Source organism: Hemicordylus capensis, chromosome 7 (assembly GCF_027244095.1).
Source record: "Hemicordylus capensis ecotype Gifberg chromosome 7, rHemCap1.1.pri, whole genome shotgun sequence".
NCBI classification, from domain to species: domain Eukaryota; kingdom Metazoa; phylum Chordata; class Lepidosauria; order Squamata; family Cordylidae; genus Hemicordylus; species Hemicordylus capensis.
The window spans coordinates 7,057,655-7,075,783 of record NC_069663.1 but is presented as its reverse complement, the minus strand read 5'-3'; the positions used below and the strand labels follow the sequence as shown (position 1 = coordinate 7,075,783).

The window sequence follows — 18,129 nt, the reverse complement described above, 5'->3', positions numbered from 1 at the left end:
ATGGGATGGCAAAATCGTTTTTATTATGAACATTTTGCCTTTCCATTATCAAAATGATGTGGTCGCTAAGAGTTGACACCGACTTGACAGCACTCCATCCATCAATCACATGCGTGCCACAAAGAAGCAGTTCTTTTCTGCCCGCATTGCTTCTGCAAGCTCACGTTCAGCAGAGTTGTCTCGGGTTGTGAAAGGGTTAGTACATGACCCTCCTCCCTTGAATGAGTATTTGGATCCATCAGTTACCCACTTTGACATTTTAAAGAGATGTTTGCAGATAAAAACTCTCTTCATCCAATGGAACAGACTCTACAGGTAGTGCAGAGCCTACTGTGGAGGTGTCCGGCAGCTCCTCTTGCACAGTGAAATTGGATCATTTTCCATTTGTGAGCACGGAGGATGTGAACAAGCTGCTTGGGAGACTTCACTTGACTACCTGTTTTCTTGATCCTTGCCCAACATGGCTTATACCATCTAGCAAGGAGGTGATGGGATTAGGTCTTGGAAGCATCATTAATGCTTCTCTGAGGAAGGGCAGGATGCCTCCTTGCCTCAGGAAGGCCATGATTAGACCACTGTTGAAGAAACCTGCATTGGATCCCATTCTAGGCCTGTCTCCAACCTCCCATGGTAGGGCAAGGGGATTGAGAGGGTAGTGCCATCTCAGCTCCAGGAGTCTTGGAAGAAGGAGATGATCTGGGCCCATTTCAAAATGGCTTCCGGGTGGGCTATGGGGTTGAGAAGGACTTGGTTGGCCTGTTGGGTGATCTCCAATTGGGAATTGACAGGGGGAGTGTGAGCCTGTGGATCCTTGTGGATGTCTCAGCCGATCCTTTTGATATCAGTGGATCATGGCACCTCCTGGAGCTCCTGAAGGGGTAGGGAGAGGGGTAGGGAGTGAGAGGCACCACTTTGCGGTGGCTCCACTCCTACTTCTCATATTGGTCCCAGATGCTGTTGCTTGGAGATTGTTGCTCTTCCAAAGGAGAGCTATTGTATGGGGTTGCACAGGGCTCCATTCTATCTCCAATGCTTTTTAATATCTACATGGAACGGTGCGGGGAAATCGTCTGGGATTTGGAGCAGGGTGTTATCCATATACTGACACCCAAACCTCTTTCTCCATCTCAACTTCATTAGGTAATGGCCTAACTTCCCGAAAGACTTACCTGGAGTCCGTGATGAGCCGGATGAGGGAGAACAAACTGAGGCTCAATCCAAGGAAGACAAAGGTACGCATGTTGGGAAGTTGGGACATAGGAAGTGGCTTAGATCTGCCTGTTTTGGATGGAGTTGCACTCTCCCAGAAAGAGCCCGTATGTAGTCTGGGAGTACTTCTGGACCCAAGCCTCTTCCTGGTCTCTCAGCTTGAGGCAGTGGCCAGGAGGGCTTTCTATCAGCTTAGGCTGATACGCCAGCTACGTCCATTCCTGGAGATAGACCAGCTGGAAACAGTGGCGCATATGCTAGTGACATTCTGCACTAGTGCCATGCACTGTACTTTGGGCAGTTTTTGTCTGTAGTATGCCGAATGTATGTAGAATACAGCAGCCAGGCTGGTCTCTGGGGCTTGGGCCCAAGATATTAAAGGAAATGCTACCTTCTTCATGAACCCTGCTGCTGCCTATTCAGATCATCTGGGGAGGTTTGGTTGCAGTTGCCACTGGTTCAGCTGGTGCTGACCCAAACCCAGCCTTTTCTAGGGTTCCCCAGGACTTTGGAATGTGCATCCTAACTAAATCAAGTCTTTCTCTATTTCTTTCTATTCTCAGCATTTTTCACCAACTACGAATGAAAAGATTCCTCAGCCAATGCACACACTACACTGTGCTGCCAATAGAGTGTGGCCCGTGAAGCTCGTCACTCCCACCCTGATATCTCTACTGCCTAAAGTCCACAAAAAAGTCTCGGTCATCAGCTCTGATTCCAAAAAAGCTGACTTGGGTATCTACAAACCTTAAGTCTGCACAGTGACTTCCAGGCCAAGACAGGGATCATTACCATCCCAACATAGACTCGAGAGACCGCTCCACTCCCAACAAGGGAGACCCCAGAGAAGTCACACCAAGATCACCCTCCGATCCTGAAGGTGACATCGACAAAGCACATATGGAGCATGATACCATCAACACTAGCTGGTCTTCTCAAGACCAGCCACCTCCGGACTGAAAAGAGTCTCCTGCACGATACCAATGATCTAGAAGAGACCCTACGTGATACCAACGCTCTCCGGGCCACAGGGAATCCCCTCACCATCTGTACTCTCCAAAACACTATCCCATAGGATTTGGCATATTGCTACTGAGAACCTCGACACTGAGACTACTCTCCATCTGATCATGCCTGATCGTTCCACTAACTTCTTCGACGACAGATCTGGCATTGGTGATAGAGGACGCTATCTTCACCCTTGCTTTGGGCTCCACATCGAAACCAATATCCGGGGAGATTGGACCATCCAGACGCTCGGTCCCGATCACATTCTCCTCAGCACTGCCGGTCTTGGTCTCAGTCAAGAGACCAAAGAACTCAACCACCTAAGCAGCCGGACCTTGACCCTCTACCACCAAATTCCTGAACTGAAGAATCCACCTCAGAGGAAGATGCTGAAACAGCTCTGGACATCGCATGGGGTTCCACACCTTCAGATCCAATTGGAGATCCCAGGCCTCTGTCTCCCTCGGAGTACCTGAAGCTCTTTCAGCACCTAGAGCCAAGAAAGGGAGGGCTAAACTGAATAGCATGCCCTACCATTTTTGAAAAATGCTGGAACCCAACTTGCCCTCATACATACAAAAAAGGATATTCCCAAAGAGGTGTTAATTCTCTTGGAAGGGTCAATCATGTGGAGCTTTGACTGCAAGAGGATGGATGGCAGAAGAATCTTGTTCAGAGCTGTGTAGTTATTGGGACCATTTTCAGCATTTTTTAAGTGCCAAAATGTCTTCAGAATCCGCTTACAGAATTCAGCTTCTTGAGTCTCAGCTTTCTGTCCCTCTTTGAAACAAAAAGCCAATGTCTAGGCACTGTGATTTTAGAAAGGTACGCAAATGGTTCTTAAGAGGATGTTGATACTGTTGAAGGACCCCTGGACCTTGAATGCTGAAGGACCCTGCTAACGGGGCAAAGAGGCACCTTTTTAACATGGTGATTCTCTTCATTTAGCAGGGGGAGAGTAACTGGCCCTATCCACCCCCAGCACAGCACCTCCAGTGACTCTTAGGTTTCTTTTTAGATTGTCAGCCCTTTGGGGACAGGGATCCATCTCATTTATATATGATTTCTCTATGTAAACCTCTTTGGAAACATTTGTTGAAAGTGGTATAGAAATATTTGTTGTTGTTGTTGATTTCCAGTGTCCAGAGGCCACAACTTCATGGCTGTGTACCCTTCCCTTTCCATCCCTATAGTCAACAGAAGCACAATAGTTTTGTTCAAAGTGAGAGAAATAATGGGAAGTGGTTTAATTTGCACCAGTTATCCCATCGCAGAACTCAACCTTGCCTGTGGCAGAATTTAGGCTGTCGGTGCACACACAGAATTGAGGCTGACAGCACACACAGTGCTGTCTGCATGCAGTTCTTCCAAATAACAGCATCATAAGAAGTTGTGCTCCAGTTCATGGCAAGGCTTTTTTAAAAACTGCATTGTGTTAACCCTCCTCCCCTTTATGTTACATAGGTCCCTGTTTTCCAAATCCACACTCTGTTGGACCGAGTTCATACAACTCAGGGTACGTGTACCGTGTGAAGCCCTCCAGTACATCGAAGCCAACCATGGAAGATATCTGTGAAGGCATGAGACTGCAAGACCTCACTACCCAATGTACAGCCCAATGGGATCTGGCCCACAGATGAAAGGGAAGACGTCATTCAACTCTACTGACCTGTCTATAAGACACAACAACCTCGAACAGGGATGTCCAACTCAGGGTCCGTGGGCTGGATCTATCCTGTGGCGCTCCACTGTCCAGCAGCCGAGCAGGTCCAGCTGATTCCTGCCGTGAGTGCCACCACATTCCCTGTCTTCCCTCTCGCCAGCACCGCTGCAGCGACCGCTGAGCAGGGGCCAGGAAGTCCATCACCAGCATGGCCAAGAAGCGGCCCTTATCCAGCCCTTCTTTCCCCCATCAGGAAGTCATGGCCAGAAGAGGTTTTCCCTTTTGAGATGCTTTCTTCATTTTGCCCAACAGAGCCAATAAAGGATGTATTAATTGCGGGATTTTGTTTTCAGTATCATACAAAAATTGGTGTCTTTCACATTTTGACACCAAGCAAGGACAATAAACGATTTTCATGTTTTATTTTTCTTTCATGTGTACTGTTTATTGTAAACCTCCCAGAGACATACGTTTCGGGTGGTACATAAATACGTTCAATAAAATCAATCAATCGATACTGGAACTCTGATCCTGGAATCTTATTTTCTCTCTCTCGGAGTAGTTCTTCAAAGTGGCCATCATGCAAGCACATTGCTTGGAGCTTGTGCAGGCAAGGCATCAGCCCGGGCACTGCTGCCTCCGCTCCTTCCATAAAGAGCAACTTTCAACACATTTAACGGGTGGGGAGCGGGCCGTGCCCTTCCTTCCAGCCGCCCTGATTGATTGGGAAAGGAAGGATTGAGACTCATCAGCACAGGAAGTGCGGAAGAGTCAGATCAGGGGTCATAGAGTAGAGACCACAGTTCTAATGGGTCACTTTTTGCACTGGGATTGCCAAAGCGGAAGACAAGCATGGCTTCCAGACCTCGCACTTTAGCTGCAAGGACTTTCCCAAGAAGAACCGTGTTTGCCCATGTGAGAGGGGTTGGGAGTTTGAAACATGCCCACTCGGGAGGCCTGCCACAGAGAGGTCAGAGCAAAACTGGGGCTCCTTGGACGAATGATGACCTTTGTCGCCCAGGCCCATTCTGGGATTCCAAGGAGACAGTTCTGCCCTCCCCACTTCCCTGGAAATTGGCATTACCTTTGATGGTGCTTTCAATCAAATGATGAGTCAAGTCATCTTCAATGCGCAAGAGAGCCTTGTGTGTGGTCAGCTGTAGAAATAAAGACGGACATGTTTTTTTCATGTCAGTGTGACACCATATCCAAAGCAGTGAAGAATTGAAGATGATCCCGTTGGGAACAAAGTTGAGGATTCCCAAAGATGGAGTGTGGCTCTTCTGAGCACTGGGCAGTCAGAAGAGACATGGGGTGGGGGCGGGTGACAGCTCTGTCCTGTTCCTCCTCTTCCTCGGTGAGCCGCAGTGGAAACAGCCCCTCTCCAGCAAGTGTGCTGCCAGGCTGCCCCCGTGTGACCAGGGACCAATGGGAGGTCTTCTTCTGAACCTGGAAGCTGACAAGGGGTCCCAGAGGATGCTGAAGCAGAGCCAAGCCATGTCCACAGCAGGGTACTTACTTCCACATTGGGCAGTCTGGCCACATGCTGCAGGACGTAGACGTAGGCTTCTCAGCCCAGAGCCTGCAGCCGGGGCTCCTCTGATTCAATATACCTGTGGAGCTCCTGTGGGTTGCAACAGCAGCTCAGAGTCATCGCACTGGCCTAAATCATCCCTTGCCATGCTACTGAGAGCTAAGCCCGGAAGGAATTTGTTCCACTACAGGAACATCCCTTGGTTGTGTCCCAAAGGAGTCTAAGGAGGATCAAATTCCATATAAACATCCCCCCCCCGCAATAAAGTTGACATATTTCTGAATTGTCATTCAGAATTCTAGAAGTCAATTCTAAAGTTGATCAATATTTCTGAAAGTTGCTTATGAGAGTGATGGTTTTCTCTGTCTTCTCAGCCAGTTGTCTTCTAATAAGGAAGTGACCTAGATGTATCTTGAATACACCAAGTGGATGGGGTCTGCTGCCTCTTTCTGTCAGACCACGTTCGGATGTGGGAGAGGATAAAGAAAGAAGCCCCATTCACACCTTATGTTGCACACTCGGACCACGAGTGGAGAGTGCACAGGGGCAGATCTGGACACAGGGACTGCAATTCATACATGCTGTTGAATAGAGGCACTGCTTGACACTCCCTCTCTGTACCAGGCCTGTGAGGGGCCCGTGCCCAGGTTCACTTTGAAAAGAAATGCAACTACAGTCACGCACGTACCAGCGTTCAGACACCTGCACGCATCTACTACCTAACGTCCCAATAGGGCTTTCATTGCGCTTACCTTCAAGATGCCAATGGTGCTGTAGACAGAGGGGGCCTCCTCCAGCAGCCCCCTGAGCATCTTCTTAAAGGATGCCATGTTCTCCTTCGAGGGGGGAAAGAGAAGATCAGTCATGAGTAGGAGACACAACCGGTCTGGAGAATACAACATTGAAAAATCACTGGTACTGACAGTGCTATCACGTTTTCTTCGCAAGAGAAAAAAGCCCAAGAAGAATTTACCTGGGTCCCTGGGTCCACTTGGTTCAGCCCGGACACCGCCACATTGAGGACTGCTGCCTTGAGATTGAAGGGCATAGGCGGCTTCATTTTGCTGGAGGGAGACAGATGAGATTTCGTAGTGTGAGGAGGGCTGGTGATCCAGCCAATGGAAGCTCCTCTAGAGAAGAGGAACATGGCAACCCAGCAAGCGTCAAAAACGACGACAGGTCTGTGATGGTTTCCCTTCTTTTTTCCAAAAATGACCAGTCCCCGTCTGGGGAGGCCCTGGTTCGCAAAAGGCCGTAGTACTTAAGAAGATTTCTTTCTAAAAGAAAAACCTTCACATTAATGGCCATCTTTTGGGAAAGGGGAGATCCAGTTACAGATCTGGCCTGGTTTGCCACTGCCCTTTCCTGACACAACCCCCTCCTATTTAATCCCCGTGGGCTATAAGCATACGTGAGTTCCGTGACGGCATCCAGGCTTAACCGCAGCAGGAACCCAGGGTCCGGATGCTTTTTGACATCCTCCATAATTTCCTGGCAGAGATCAAAAAGCAGAAGAGAGGTGGTCACTACCCACGGACTTCCTTGCTATAGCTCCATCCCCAAACACACACTTTGGACTGAGCCCTCGCTTGGGCATTCCCTTCCATTCTATGCCACATCTCACTCACCAGTACGGCTTGCACAGCCTCATCCTTATCATAGGTCAGAAGCTGACCACCCTGCGACCTGATGTCTTTGACGTCTTCTATTACTGCGGACAGGAACTGGGTCCAGCTGAAGATGACCTGAAAATTAGAAGCACTGAAATGTTAGTGATGGAAGGACTCTCTGTGCCTTCCTGGAAATGGAGCGGGCACCCTTACTTGGTGGGCTGCTCTCAAGTCCTTTCTGGGGACACCACCTGCTCCATCGAATATTCTGCAGCTGTTGCTTCTCAGGGAGAGTGCAGAACTGGGAAAAGGATCCGAGCAGAGAGTGGGTGCTCCCAGATCCCGGATGGAAGAAATGCCTCTCACAGGAATGTCCTGAGCTCTGTGGAGGAAGGCGCTCTCCTCAATGGTTCCCTACCTCAGCTCTGTCCACTTCCTCCTGGATAGTTGTCAAACCTGGAAGGGAAGAAGAATGGGAAGGGAGGGGGGATTCAGGACTTGAATTCCCATGAGGAATTAAGCAAGGTGAATTCCCTTTGTTGGCATTCAGGCTGGCTCCCGGGCTCCCAAGCACCAGCTGTCCCACACTCCCCAAAGAGTCAGCCCCAGTCCCAACCATTCGCCAGGAGCCTGGGGCACCTCCTCACCGATGGTGACTCCCGAGACTGTCGGGGTGCCCCCTGAGGGAGTTGGAGGTGGCGCTGGAGTCGGCTCAACCCGCTTGCTTCGTGGCCAGAACCTCCCTCTGGGGGGCTTGCCCTTTTCGGAGTCACTGCTTGGGGAGGTCTTAAAGAACTTTCTGCAGCATCTGCAGACTCTTCGCAACCTAGAAGAGAGCAGGGAGAAGGTGAGAATGGGTCTCTAGTCAGACCTGTCCGGGAACAGAGGGAGCAAGGCAAAGCTGTTATGCATTCCTACTAACCGTGCAAAGAAGCCTTTCCTCATCTTCTCGCCCATTTCCCTCCCTGTCTAACTCTTCCCCCCTGAATAACTATCCCTCCTCTTACTAAAAGCTGACTGTCCCTCCCTCCCCCCTAGATCCCTCCCCAAACCACCCCAAACAAACAACAAACAACAAGCAACAAAATAACAAACACTAACAATAACTGTAACACTGAATGGATAAATAAATGGATAAATAGATCAATCAATAAATGGATAAATAAACAAATAGATGAATAAATAGATGGATCAACAGAAACAGAAACGGAAACGGACTCTCTAATACACTCTTTCCTCACTATCTCTCCAACTCCTCTCCACCTCGCCTCCTCCCTCCTCGCCTAACTCACCCACAAAGAGCAGCTGAGCCCCGGAGGTGTCATAAAAGAGGATGTGTCATGAGCCTCAGCAGTGGCCATTGGTCGTCTTGCCTCTAGTGGTTGCTTCAGGACTTGGAGGCATCCCCTGCCAAGCGGGCAAAGAGGCACCTTTTCAAAGGGCTGATTCTCTTTATTGAACAGAGGCCGCACGGGGGAGCAGTTGGCCCTACCCACCCCCTGCCCAGTAACCCTCCAGTGGCGGTTGCTGGTGTCAATCTTAGGTTTCTCGGTAGATTGTGAGCCTTTGGGGGCAGGGAGCCATCTTTATTCCTTGATTCTTACTCCACTTAAACTGCTTTGGAAACTTGTGTCGAAAAGCGGTATATCAATAGTAGTAGTAATAGTAGTAGTAGTAGTAGTAGTACTAGTAGTAGAAGTTCTTCCAAACCTCACCCTTCCTGTTCATATGTCTGTTGATCTGAGAAATCAGAGGACTCTCTTCCCCACCATGTTGAAAGCAAAACCACCACAGGCCCCTCAGAGCAGACCCCTCCACCTCCGCCCACTGCCATTCATCCCGAGAGCCACCTTGGTTGCTGAGATGTGCTCTTGTTTCAGCACGACACGGGGACTCATTCCTTCAGCGCAATCCTGACACTGATTCTCACCTGAGGGGACACACATCACTTTGCTGGCTCTGCCCTCTGGCCACTGCTCTCTGCTCTTTCCAGAGTGTGGCGATGCTGTCACTTGCCTGCCAGGAGGCAGCGTGGAGCAGGTCGGTGGCTGCTTAGCCTTCTCCACTCTGCCTCTTCATCGCTGACTTTGGCATTATTCAGCGGAGGGTGGCGGAAGAGGCAGCAGCAGGATTCTCCCTCCCTCCCTCTGAGTCTCAAAGCCAAGAGCTGATGCCCCAAGTGGAAGGAAGCTCTGAACAGCTGCCTGGCTTCCCTCTGGACCCTCTTGTTTGGGGAACAGCAGGGCTCTCCTTCCCATGCTTGGAGAGGAGGAGACCCAGTGGAAGTGAAGGAGGGAGGAGGCTACTGACGTAATAGTGCAACAGTCAACCACAGAGAAGCAGCCGCTTGTCTTCTCCATGCTGCCTCTGGAGTCATACTTCAAAACCTGCTTGGAGGCAATGCATCAGTCATACCTGGAGGGTCCAATATTCAGGTAGAAGAATGAGTTCATGGATGCTGGAGTTGGTCCGTTTGGGTGCACACCAAAGGAAGAGAAGTCTGGAAATGGCTTGAGTGAAGTGTATGTGCAGGTTTGAAGGGGTGACCTTCAACTTCTCTGAGAAGTGGGATGTCTCTTTCAGGTGGAGAGCAAAAGTTCTCTGAACTCTTAACGGCTGAGTCCTCACCAGCTCATCAGGTTGACAAGTAGAGGGAGTTCCCTGTCCTAAAAAGGGCGAGTGGGCAACCATGAGGGTCAATCTCAAGTGTTGTTTAGCTTTCCACAACTGCTTGGATACCAACATTGCTCGCTGCTATAAGCTGCAGCTACATTGCTTTCATAGGGCTGTAGAGCTGACAACTGATATTATGGTTAACAGCACAGCCATTGCCTGATGACGTTTGAAGACTTGGGGAAGTCTGTTTCTGGTCAGCATAGCTCCAGAGATGACTGACAGTCTGTCTACACAATAGAAAGGAGGATACCCGTTTCTCACAGACAGAGAAGCAAACAGCAGGTTGGATTGAAAGAATGGGAAACAGAAAGAGAGAGAGAGAGAGAGAGAGAAGTCTTTCATTGTAGCAACCAGGAATGAGAGGAATCGTTTTGTTATTGAGTCAGGCGCTACCCCAAACATCCTGAATTCCCCTCAACTGTTGATAGATTTAGACAAAAATGACAAAGTTGCTGTTTGGTTTGCTGATGGGAAAATAGTTATTCATCCAGGAGAGGAACTGCTGAACTGTCTAGTAAGCAATTGGATGGGGAAATGGAAAAGATTTTGATCCAAGATGCCCTCTTAGTCCCTGATATGGAGAGTAACTTGACCTCTGTGGGAGATGGAGTCAATCAAAGTTGCAAAGTGACTTTGCAGGACAACGTTTGCTACATCAGCTAAGAAGGATGATTTCCTGATGCATAATATATATAGCCTATATGCATAAAGATGTGCTTTTTCAACTGGACTGTGTAACTGAACAGGCCAGGCTTGCAGCCTCATGCAAAGACAAGAACTGTTCGACCATATGGCCGAAAAGACTAGCACATAGGCAAATCCATGTGATAAATGAGCTTGGGGGAAATGGCATTAGGAAGGACTTTCAAGTGGAGTCATGCAGAGAAGCTGCCACAAGGGGTCAGTGTTGCTTACTGAATCAAGGGGTGAGAGCCAGCTTTTCTGCACAGACAGAGTCACAGTGTCCTTTGGAGCTAATACATTCTGATGTCATAGAAACATAGGAAGCTGCCATCTCCTGAGTCAGACCATTGGTCCATCTAGCTCAGTATTGTCTACACAGACTGGCAGCGACTTCTCCAAGGTTGCAGGCAGGAATCTCTCTCAGTCCTATCTTGGAGAAGCCAGGGAGGGGACTTGGAACCTTCTGCTCTTCCCAGAGCGGTTCCATCCCCTAAGGGGAATCTCTTACAGTGCTAGCCTCCCATTCATATGCAACCAGGGTGGACCCCAACCTTCTCCCAACCTTGGAGAAGCTGCTGCCAGTCTGTGCAGACAATACTGAGCTAGATGGACCTATGGTCTGACTCAGGAGATGGCAGCTTCCCATGTGTTCCTAAGTCCTTGCCACTCAGATTGCCAGCCAAAGCAATAGACAAGACACCATCTGAATGATGGCTTGGGCACAAACCCTCTCTAAAGCATGTCAAAATGTTTGGATATAGAGCTTATGCATACGTCCCAAAGGCCAGGAGAACCCAACTCAATCGCAACTGTGAACTGGGAGTCTTGGTTAGATATCCGCATGGCCAAAAGGGATAGAGAACCCTTGATCCTACAAATGGAGAGGTCAGGATCTGCAATGTGGTGTCTTTTGATGAGAGACAAGGGCCAACTAGGGATGATGTGCCAGAACTTTTGCCAGAGATCCAGGTGAAAGAGGCAAGATGTCTCACGATGCAAGAGCCAGACCGTGAACCCGAGGAATCTGTACCACAACCAGAAGGGGCATTCCTTCTCCACCAGAAGCAGAAGATAAAGGATCTTCTCCAATGCCTGGTAGCTTCCTTGGTGCTTTACTAAATAATCACAAAGCCCAACAACAGCCTCCTTGAAGTGAATGACCTTCACTGGGTTTGCGCATGTGTACTCGGTGAAATTACAATGCAGCAACCACATTGTCAATCTCCACAAGCCCATTCGAAGGAGACATGGAGAATCCCAGTTCAATTGTCACATGTACACAATGCTTCTAAGTGTTAGCAACAAGCTGGAGATCAGATCCTTGGAGGCCGTTTTCAGCAACAGCTCCCTGGTGACCACCAATATCTGGTCTGACTTTTCACACTCTGATTTGCTTGCAGAAAAGCTTTGCCATATATGGGCAAAGCTTAAGTACACCAAAATATACCTGGGATACCAATAGGGCTGGCTCATTCTAAGAGAATAGCAACAGGCACTTGTATTGTGCCAGCTCAGATGCAGCTCTTTGATTAGAATATTGAAGTCCACTCCCCTCTTCCACATCAAGCGTGATTTCTGTGCATGACAAGCCACATCAAACAGCTTGAAATATCCCATGTGCAGCCTGGCTTGCTCTGTACAGGCCTCTGCTACAGGGTAAACTATGATGGAGAGAGAGAGAGAGAGAGAGAGAGAGAGAGAGAGAGAGAGAGAGAGAGAGAACTCTGCACAACAGACTTCCATGCTCCTTTGGAATAAGGTCAGAAATTGCACTTACTGTAAAGAAGCTACTACTCTTAGAGTTGGAGAAGGAGTTCCAGTGCATCGACCTTTTGCACCAGCTCTCCTAATGACCACTTGGGGTATTGGGCATGGAGGTAGTTAGTGAGGGTCTCCTTACCTGTCCCTGCTTGCCTCTCCTCTATGGCCCCTGCCTCGACTCCTCAGCTATTCCCAGTCAAGAGTCAGTCCTCTTCCTTTCCTCTGAGAGAGTAGATGGAAACATCTCTCCCTCCCTTCCTATTCATTATGTAGCTGATAGATAGGACTGGGTTTTTCCTCTCTAAATGTACTTCACCAATACAGCTTTTTCATTTAGATTGTACAACAATCTCCATGTGTGTTCTTCACATAATGGCAACAACTCAACTCTGCACTCTACTCCGTAACTGGTGTGGGTAGCTTCCTTTTGGCTCTTTGCTAATAAGATCAATAAGATGCATAGCTATGTTGTGACCGGACATCAAACCAAGACATTTCATAACCACATGTTAAGACAGAGTATCTACGTATCTATCTTGGATGCGTTTTTGATCACATTTTGTCTGTTCCTTTTGCTCTGTTAGTTACTGTTGTTGTTGTTGTTTTGTACTGAACGTGTGAAACAACCTTGAAGTGAACTAATCACAAAGTCAGATTTCTTGTAATAGCAAAAGGAAAATTCTAGCTTCTGTGGACTCCACCCCACGCCTATAGGCTTTACTACCTTGAAAGAAGTTTGCTTTTGCAACGGAAGGTTGGAAGGCCATTGCGGTAGATTCAGTCTAGAACACACAAGTCTACTTGGTGGCAGTGGTTAAATGGGTCATTGGTCAGGAGATCCATGTCTGGGGTTAGCAGCAGAGCAGATCCTTCTAGGGACACACCAAGGTCATTTGGGCATCCGGACCGCCCAGCCACGAGCCCCACCACCATGCGAGGCTCCCCAAAACTTCCTTTGGGGGGCCCACCCCACCAAAGTTCCATTAAAAAACCAAACCAAAGACTCTAATGGTGGCTGAGGGGTGGCAGCGAGGGGGGAGGGATGGTGTCTTGAAGCAAATGAACTGCACGCCTGTGCAGTTTAGAGATCGTCGCAAGCCCGTGACGTTACGGGGGGCAACTCAAGTTGTTCGGAGGGCAACTCAAGCCACGATATTGTTCAAAAGTGAGCCAGCTTCATCCAGGTCAGGGTCTCCTTGGAAGTCCAACTGGCACTTTCCTCCTCTGTGAAGGAAGGATGTTGAGAAATGGAATACCGAAGCAAACAACTACTTATCTTATTTATATCTCATGTTTCAACGCAACTGTTCTCAAAGTGGTTTACATACAAAAAGGAGAAGAAAGTGGCCCCCTGTCCCCGAAAGAGCTCGCAATCTAAAAAGAAGCACAAGGGAGAAGCTAGTGCCAGTCACGGAAGGAATGCTGTTCTGCAGTCGCCTAACAGAAAACCTGAATTGGTCATAAAGGTCTGGTGCCAGCTGTTCAATGTCTCGGCATGAAAGAAAGAGGGCTTGGTGCTCGCATCACCAAGTTCCAGATGTCCTCTTGTCTAATCAAGTGCTGAGCCTCCAGCAGGATTGTAAACTGAGAGCAGGATCAAGCCCCAAATCCATCCCTATTGCCATTGGTGCTCCTGTGGAGACAGCCTCTCATAATGCATGACTTAGCCACCTCTCCTGGGTTCAGATTCTCTTTCAGCCATGAAACACACTGGGTGGCCGTGGGCCAGTCACTATTCTCCGCCTAGCCTACCTCAGAAGGCTGTTGCAAGGATAACATGGAGAACTCTACCCTCAGGGAGGAAGAGTGGGGTATAAATGTAATGGGGGTGGGGTGGGGTGGGGCAGCAGTCTCGATCTGGACCCCGGCTGACATCGGTGCTCAGCCATAAACTCACGGGTGGTCTTGAGCAAGTCACACTGTGATCCTGCTTGCCCACTGGTGAAACAGCAGCTATCATGACTCACCCAGTTATGTGCAGATTAATCCCACAACGAAAATGGTGTGTACAATAAAAGATGCTATGTCAAGACTATCATCCAGCACTGCTGTCAGTACAGAGCTCCTCTGCAAACTCTTCTCTCCAAACCTCCTCATTACGTCAGTGTATATAGACTTATGCAATAATATACAAGATTTCCAAATGATTCGATCGGATTCCACGCAACACAGCCCAAAATCAAGCAAGATCAAAAGCCTGTCAATAGAATCATTGATTAGTTCTGCTCCACTGGGCTAGTCTGTGAATTGGAATGTTTCGGATCTTACAGCCCTGAACTGAAGTATGCTTACTCAACGTAAGCCCTATTGATTTCAAAGGGATTTACTTCCAAGCAGCTATGTTTAGGATTGCTACTTTAATCTTACTTCTGCCATCTATGGATGGTGTGATACGCTTCAGGGAGTAAGACATTTTAATTTCTAGTTGAGATCAATGATGCTGAAGGTAAGAGTTTCATTAAAAAGGAAGAGCTGTGAAAGTTCATTCCTTTGGGGAGATTAATCATGTTTGTAGTCGTCCAGCTGGAATAGGAGAAAGACTGAGCTGGTCCACATAAGAAGGCCCCAAACTAGGTCCTTCGTTCTCTACATTAGTCCTCAGCGCTCTCCTGACTGTCATTTGGAAGTAGTGTCATCTTTTCAGGTTGCCTCGTCTTTTAACTTTAAGCTGATCTGATCAGAAAAGGTTTAGATATAGCAACTCAATAGGGCTTCAATGTTCTCCAGTCATCCAAAAACCTCTTCTTTCAGATGAGAGTTGAGATGCTTTCCATTTCCAGTTCTACTCTAAAAAGCACGGAAATTCCAAGCGAAGGTGGCCATGTTAAATTCTGCACCATAGAAGCTGTCAAGACTTTGTACAGTCTGGGAGGGTATGGTGGCTTTCCAAAAGAGGCTCCATGCAGCCACACTTTGCCTTGATCTCTCAGCTGGACATTGGGCTGGGGAGGGATGTGTCTAGGCAGACATTCCAGAATTGCAGCTTCCCCAATCCACTTCCTAGAGATGCCCCAGATGAATTTCTGCCTGGTGCACCTCTGCAAGGCACGGTGCTTCCCCCAGCTGTTATGTCGCTTCGTAAATGTCTGGGCAGAAATTCAAGATATATAGCAGTTTCACTAATAGTAAGAATAAGAATGCAAATAAGAATAAGAACAATAAACTGTACTTATTAAGATAAAACAAACAAAAAATTAAATCATAACAGATCGAAAAGGGGGGAGGGGTGAAGGAAATACAAAATACAATACAGAACCATTTCAAAGTCATTGTTGAGATCAATCATGTAATATGATATGATATGGTATGATATGTATTCTTAAAAACATATAATACTTCCAGGCAGCTATTCTCCTAGCTTTAGGAGCATTAAAAAGAAAAGGAAGCAAATGGGCGATCAGACAAACTCCTCCTTTTCATGGAAGTCCTCGAAGACAAGGCCATCTGAAGAGAAGAGAAGAGAGGAGAAGAGAAGAGAGAAGAGGAGAGCAGAAGAGAAGAGACGTAATATTCTGATGTTAATTGATTTAGGTAAGGAGGGACTTCTACATATTGAACAAATGGAGGAGGGTCTAATGGGTCACTTTTTGCCTTGGGGTTCCCCAAGCAGAAGGCAAGCATGGCTTCCAGACCTCACAGTTTTGCTGCAAGGTCTTTGCCTGCAAGAACCATTTTTACCCCTGTGAGAGGGGTTGAGAGTTTGAGACGTGCCCACTTGGGAGTCCTGCCAAAGACAGTCCTCCATAATTTCCTGGCAGAGATCAAAGAGCAGAAGAGAGTTGGTCAGTACCCATGGACTTCATTGGAATAGCACCAGCCTCAAACACACACTTTTGGCAGTCAGGTTTTGACTGAGCCTGCGCTTGGTCATCCTCTTCCATTCTCTGCCACATCTCACTCTCCAGTACGGCGTCCACAGCCTTGTCTTTTTCACACGACAGCATCTCACTTTCACAGGACTTGGCATCCTTAATACCGTCAATAACGGACGTCAAGAATTCAGCCCAGCAGAGGATGACCTGAATATTAGAAGCATTGAGCTTTTAGAGATGAAGGACTCTCCGTGCCTTCCTGGAAATTTAGCGGGCACCCTTACTTGGTGGGCTGCTCTCAGGTCCTTTCTGGGGACCCCACCCCCTCCATGGAATATTCGGCTTCTGCCTCTCAGGGAGAATGCAGAAGTGGGAAAGGGATCAGAGCAGAGAGTGGGTGCTTCCAGATCCCGTATGGGGCAAATGCCTCTCAGAGAAATGTCCTGGGCTCTAGGGAGGAAGGCCCTTTTCTGAATGGATCCCTACCTCAGCTCTTTCCATTTTCTCCACTCCAGTTGTCAGATCTGGAAGGGAAGAAGAGTCGGGGGTGGGTGGGTTTAAGGAGTTTGATTCCCATTTGGAATTTAAAAACGGGGATTCCCTTTCTTGGAATTAAGGCAGGCTACCAGTTCTAGGTTACAGCCCAAGTCAGCCAGCCTATATGAATAATGAGAGATTAGCATCTCCCAAAGGGAAGCGACTGCTCACCAAAGGCCTTTTCATTCGGACCCACAAGTCTGCCAGGTTCCCAAGCACTAGCTCTCTCACCTTCCCCAAAAAGTCAGCCCCAGTCCCAACCTGGGGCACCTCCTCATCGATGGTGACTCTGGATACTGCCGGGGAGCCCCCTGTGGGAGTTGGAGGTGGTGCTGGAGTAGGCTCAACGCGGTGTTTCCGTTTAAAGAACCTCCCTCTGGGGGGCTTGCCCTTGGCGGAGTCACTGGTGGGGGAGGTCTTAAACAGCCGCCTGCAGCAACGGCAGACTCTTCGCAGCCTAGAAGAGAGCAGGGAGAAAGTGAGAAAGCGACCCTTAAGCAGACATTGGCAGGAGAGGGGGCCAATGGGGCAGTGAAGGAGTGCAGAACAGAAGGAGGGCAGCAATACAGGTAGCCCAATAGGCTTCCAGGTGGTGCACCGTCCTCCTTCTGGCTGAGGAATTGGGTCGAGACAGCTGCCCCAACGCTTTGGGGCAGAGACCTTTGACATATGGGGTGCAGTTCTGGTCAGCCCAGCTCAGCCAGATTATGTTAGAGCTGGCAAAGTTGCAGAGAAGAACCATGAACGAGCTCAGGGGTGAATGGAAGCCATGTAACCATTAGGCAGTCCTGTTTTCAGGCACTGCATGACACTTCCTAGCTGGACCAGGCCTGTGAGGGGCCCGTGCCCAGGTTCACTTTTAAAACGAAGCAACTCCAGTCATGCACATAGAATCACGTACCAATGTTCAGACACCTGCACACATGTATTACCAACTGTCTGAATGGGGCTTTCATTGCTCTTACATTCAAGATGCTGATTAAGTTCCAGACAGAGGGGGCCTCCTCCAGCAAAGCCCTGATCATCCTCTGGAGCGCATCAATGTTCTCGTTCTACGTGGGGGAGAAAAGCTCAGACATGATTATTCTATGCAGAAACCACATGCTTTTTTAAAAACAAAAACAAGTTTTACCACAAGCAAGCATTGTGTAAGACTATGTGTAAGACAAATCCTATGATATTTATTTAGACTGCCTTCCTGCCTTCCTACTGTCCACCACCCTCTTGCCATTTTAAGCAAATCCAGACTCACAGTTTCATCAAAAATGTCCAGGTGTTCAGTTTTAAACATTTCATCGGAAGCTGCTCTATATTGAGTCAGGCCCTTGGTCCATCTAGCTCAGTATTGTCTACACAGACTGGCAGCAGCTTTTCCAAGGTTTCAGGCAAGGGTTTCTCTCAGCCCTAAAATCTTGTCCTAAAAAAAAAATGATAATAATCTTGTCCTGTCTTGGAGATGCTGCCAGGGAGGGAATGTGGAACCTTCTGCATGCAGTTTTCAAACATTGTTCCCCAAAGGAGCATTTTATTGTCCCTTGGACTGTGTTAGGGATGGGGCTGTATTTCAGTGGTAGAGTATCTGCTTAAAGATGCTGAAGGTCCCAGGTTCAATCCCTGGCATCTACAGGGAGAGCT

General features: G+C 48.3%; 1 protein-coding gene across 5 annotated transcripts; it reads right to left on the bottom strand.

Moving 5' to 3' along the window:
• Nucleotides 1-4,964: 4,964 nt before the first annotated feature.
• On the bottom strand, nt 4,965-16,477 carry LOC128333270 (uncharacterized). Of its 5 annotated transcripts, none has more exons than XM_053268550.1 (10): nt 16,444-16,477; nt 15,977-16,164; nt 7,672-7,850; nt 7,443-7,480; nt 7,043-7,159; nt 6,826-6,905; nt 6,388-6,478; nt 6,167-6,250; nt 5,400-5,504; nt 4,965-5,037 (listed from the first exon to the last, which is right to left on the bottom strand). In XM_053268550.1, the coding sequence occupies exons 1-9, from the start codon at nt 16,456-16,458 to the stop codon at nt 5,451-5,453; spliced, it is 846 nt and encodes a 281-aa protein (XP_053124525.1). In that variant the 5' UTR covers nt 16,459-16,477; the 3' UTR covers nt 4,965-5,037; nt 5,400-5,450. The 5 variants fall into 5 exon arrangements, with proteins under 5 accessions (XP_053124525.1, XP_053124528.1, XP_053124526.1 ...); XM_053268553.1 differs by lacking the exon at nt 16,444-16,477 and adding an exon at nt 9,440-9,690 and having other exon boundaries at nt 15,936-16,018; XM_053268551.1 differs by lacking the exon at nt 7,043-7,159.
• Between the last annotated feature and the right edge of the window lie 1,652 nt (nt 16,478-18,129).

What these genes read in the sequence shown, in the direction of transcription:
- LOC128333270 (XM_053268550.1), bottom strand. An exon ending in AGTCTCGGGAGTCACCATCG is followed by an intron (nt 7,481 to 7,671) that starts GTGAGGAGGTGC and finishes CTTCCCTTCCAG; the next exon opens with GTTTGACAACTATCCAGGAG. An exon ending in AGGCTGTGCAAGCCGTACTG is followed by an intron (nt 6,906 to 7,042) that starts GTGAGTGAGATG and finishes GATCTCTGCCAG; the next exon opens with GAAATTATGGAGGATGTCAA.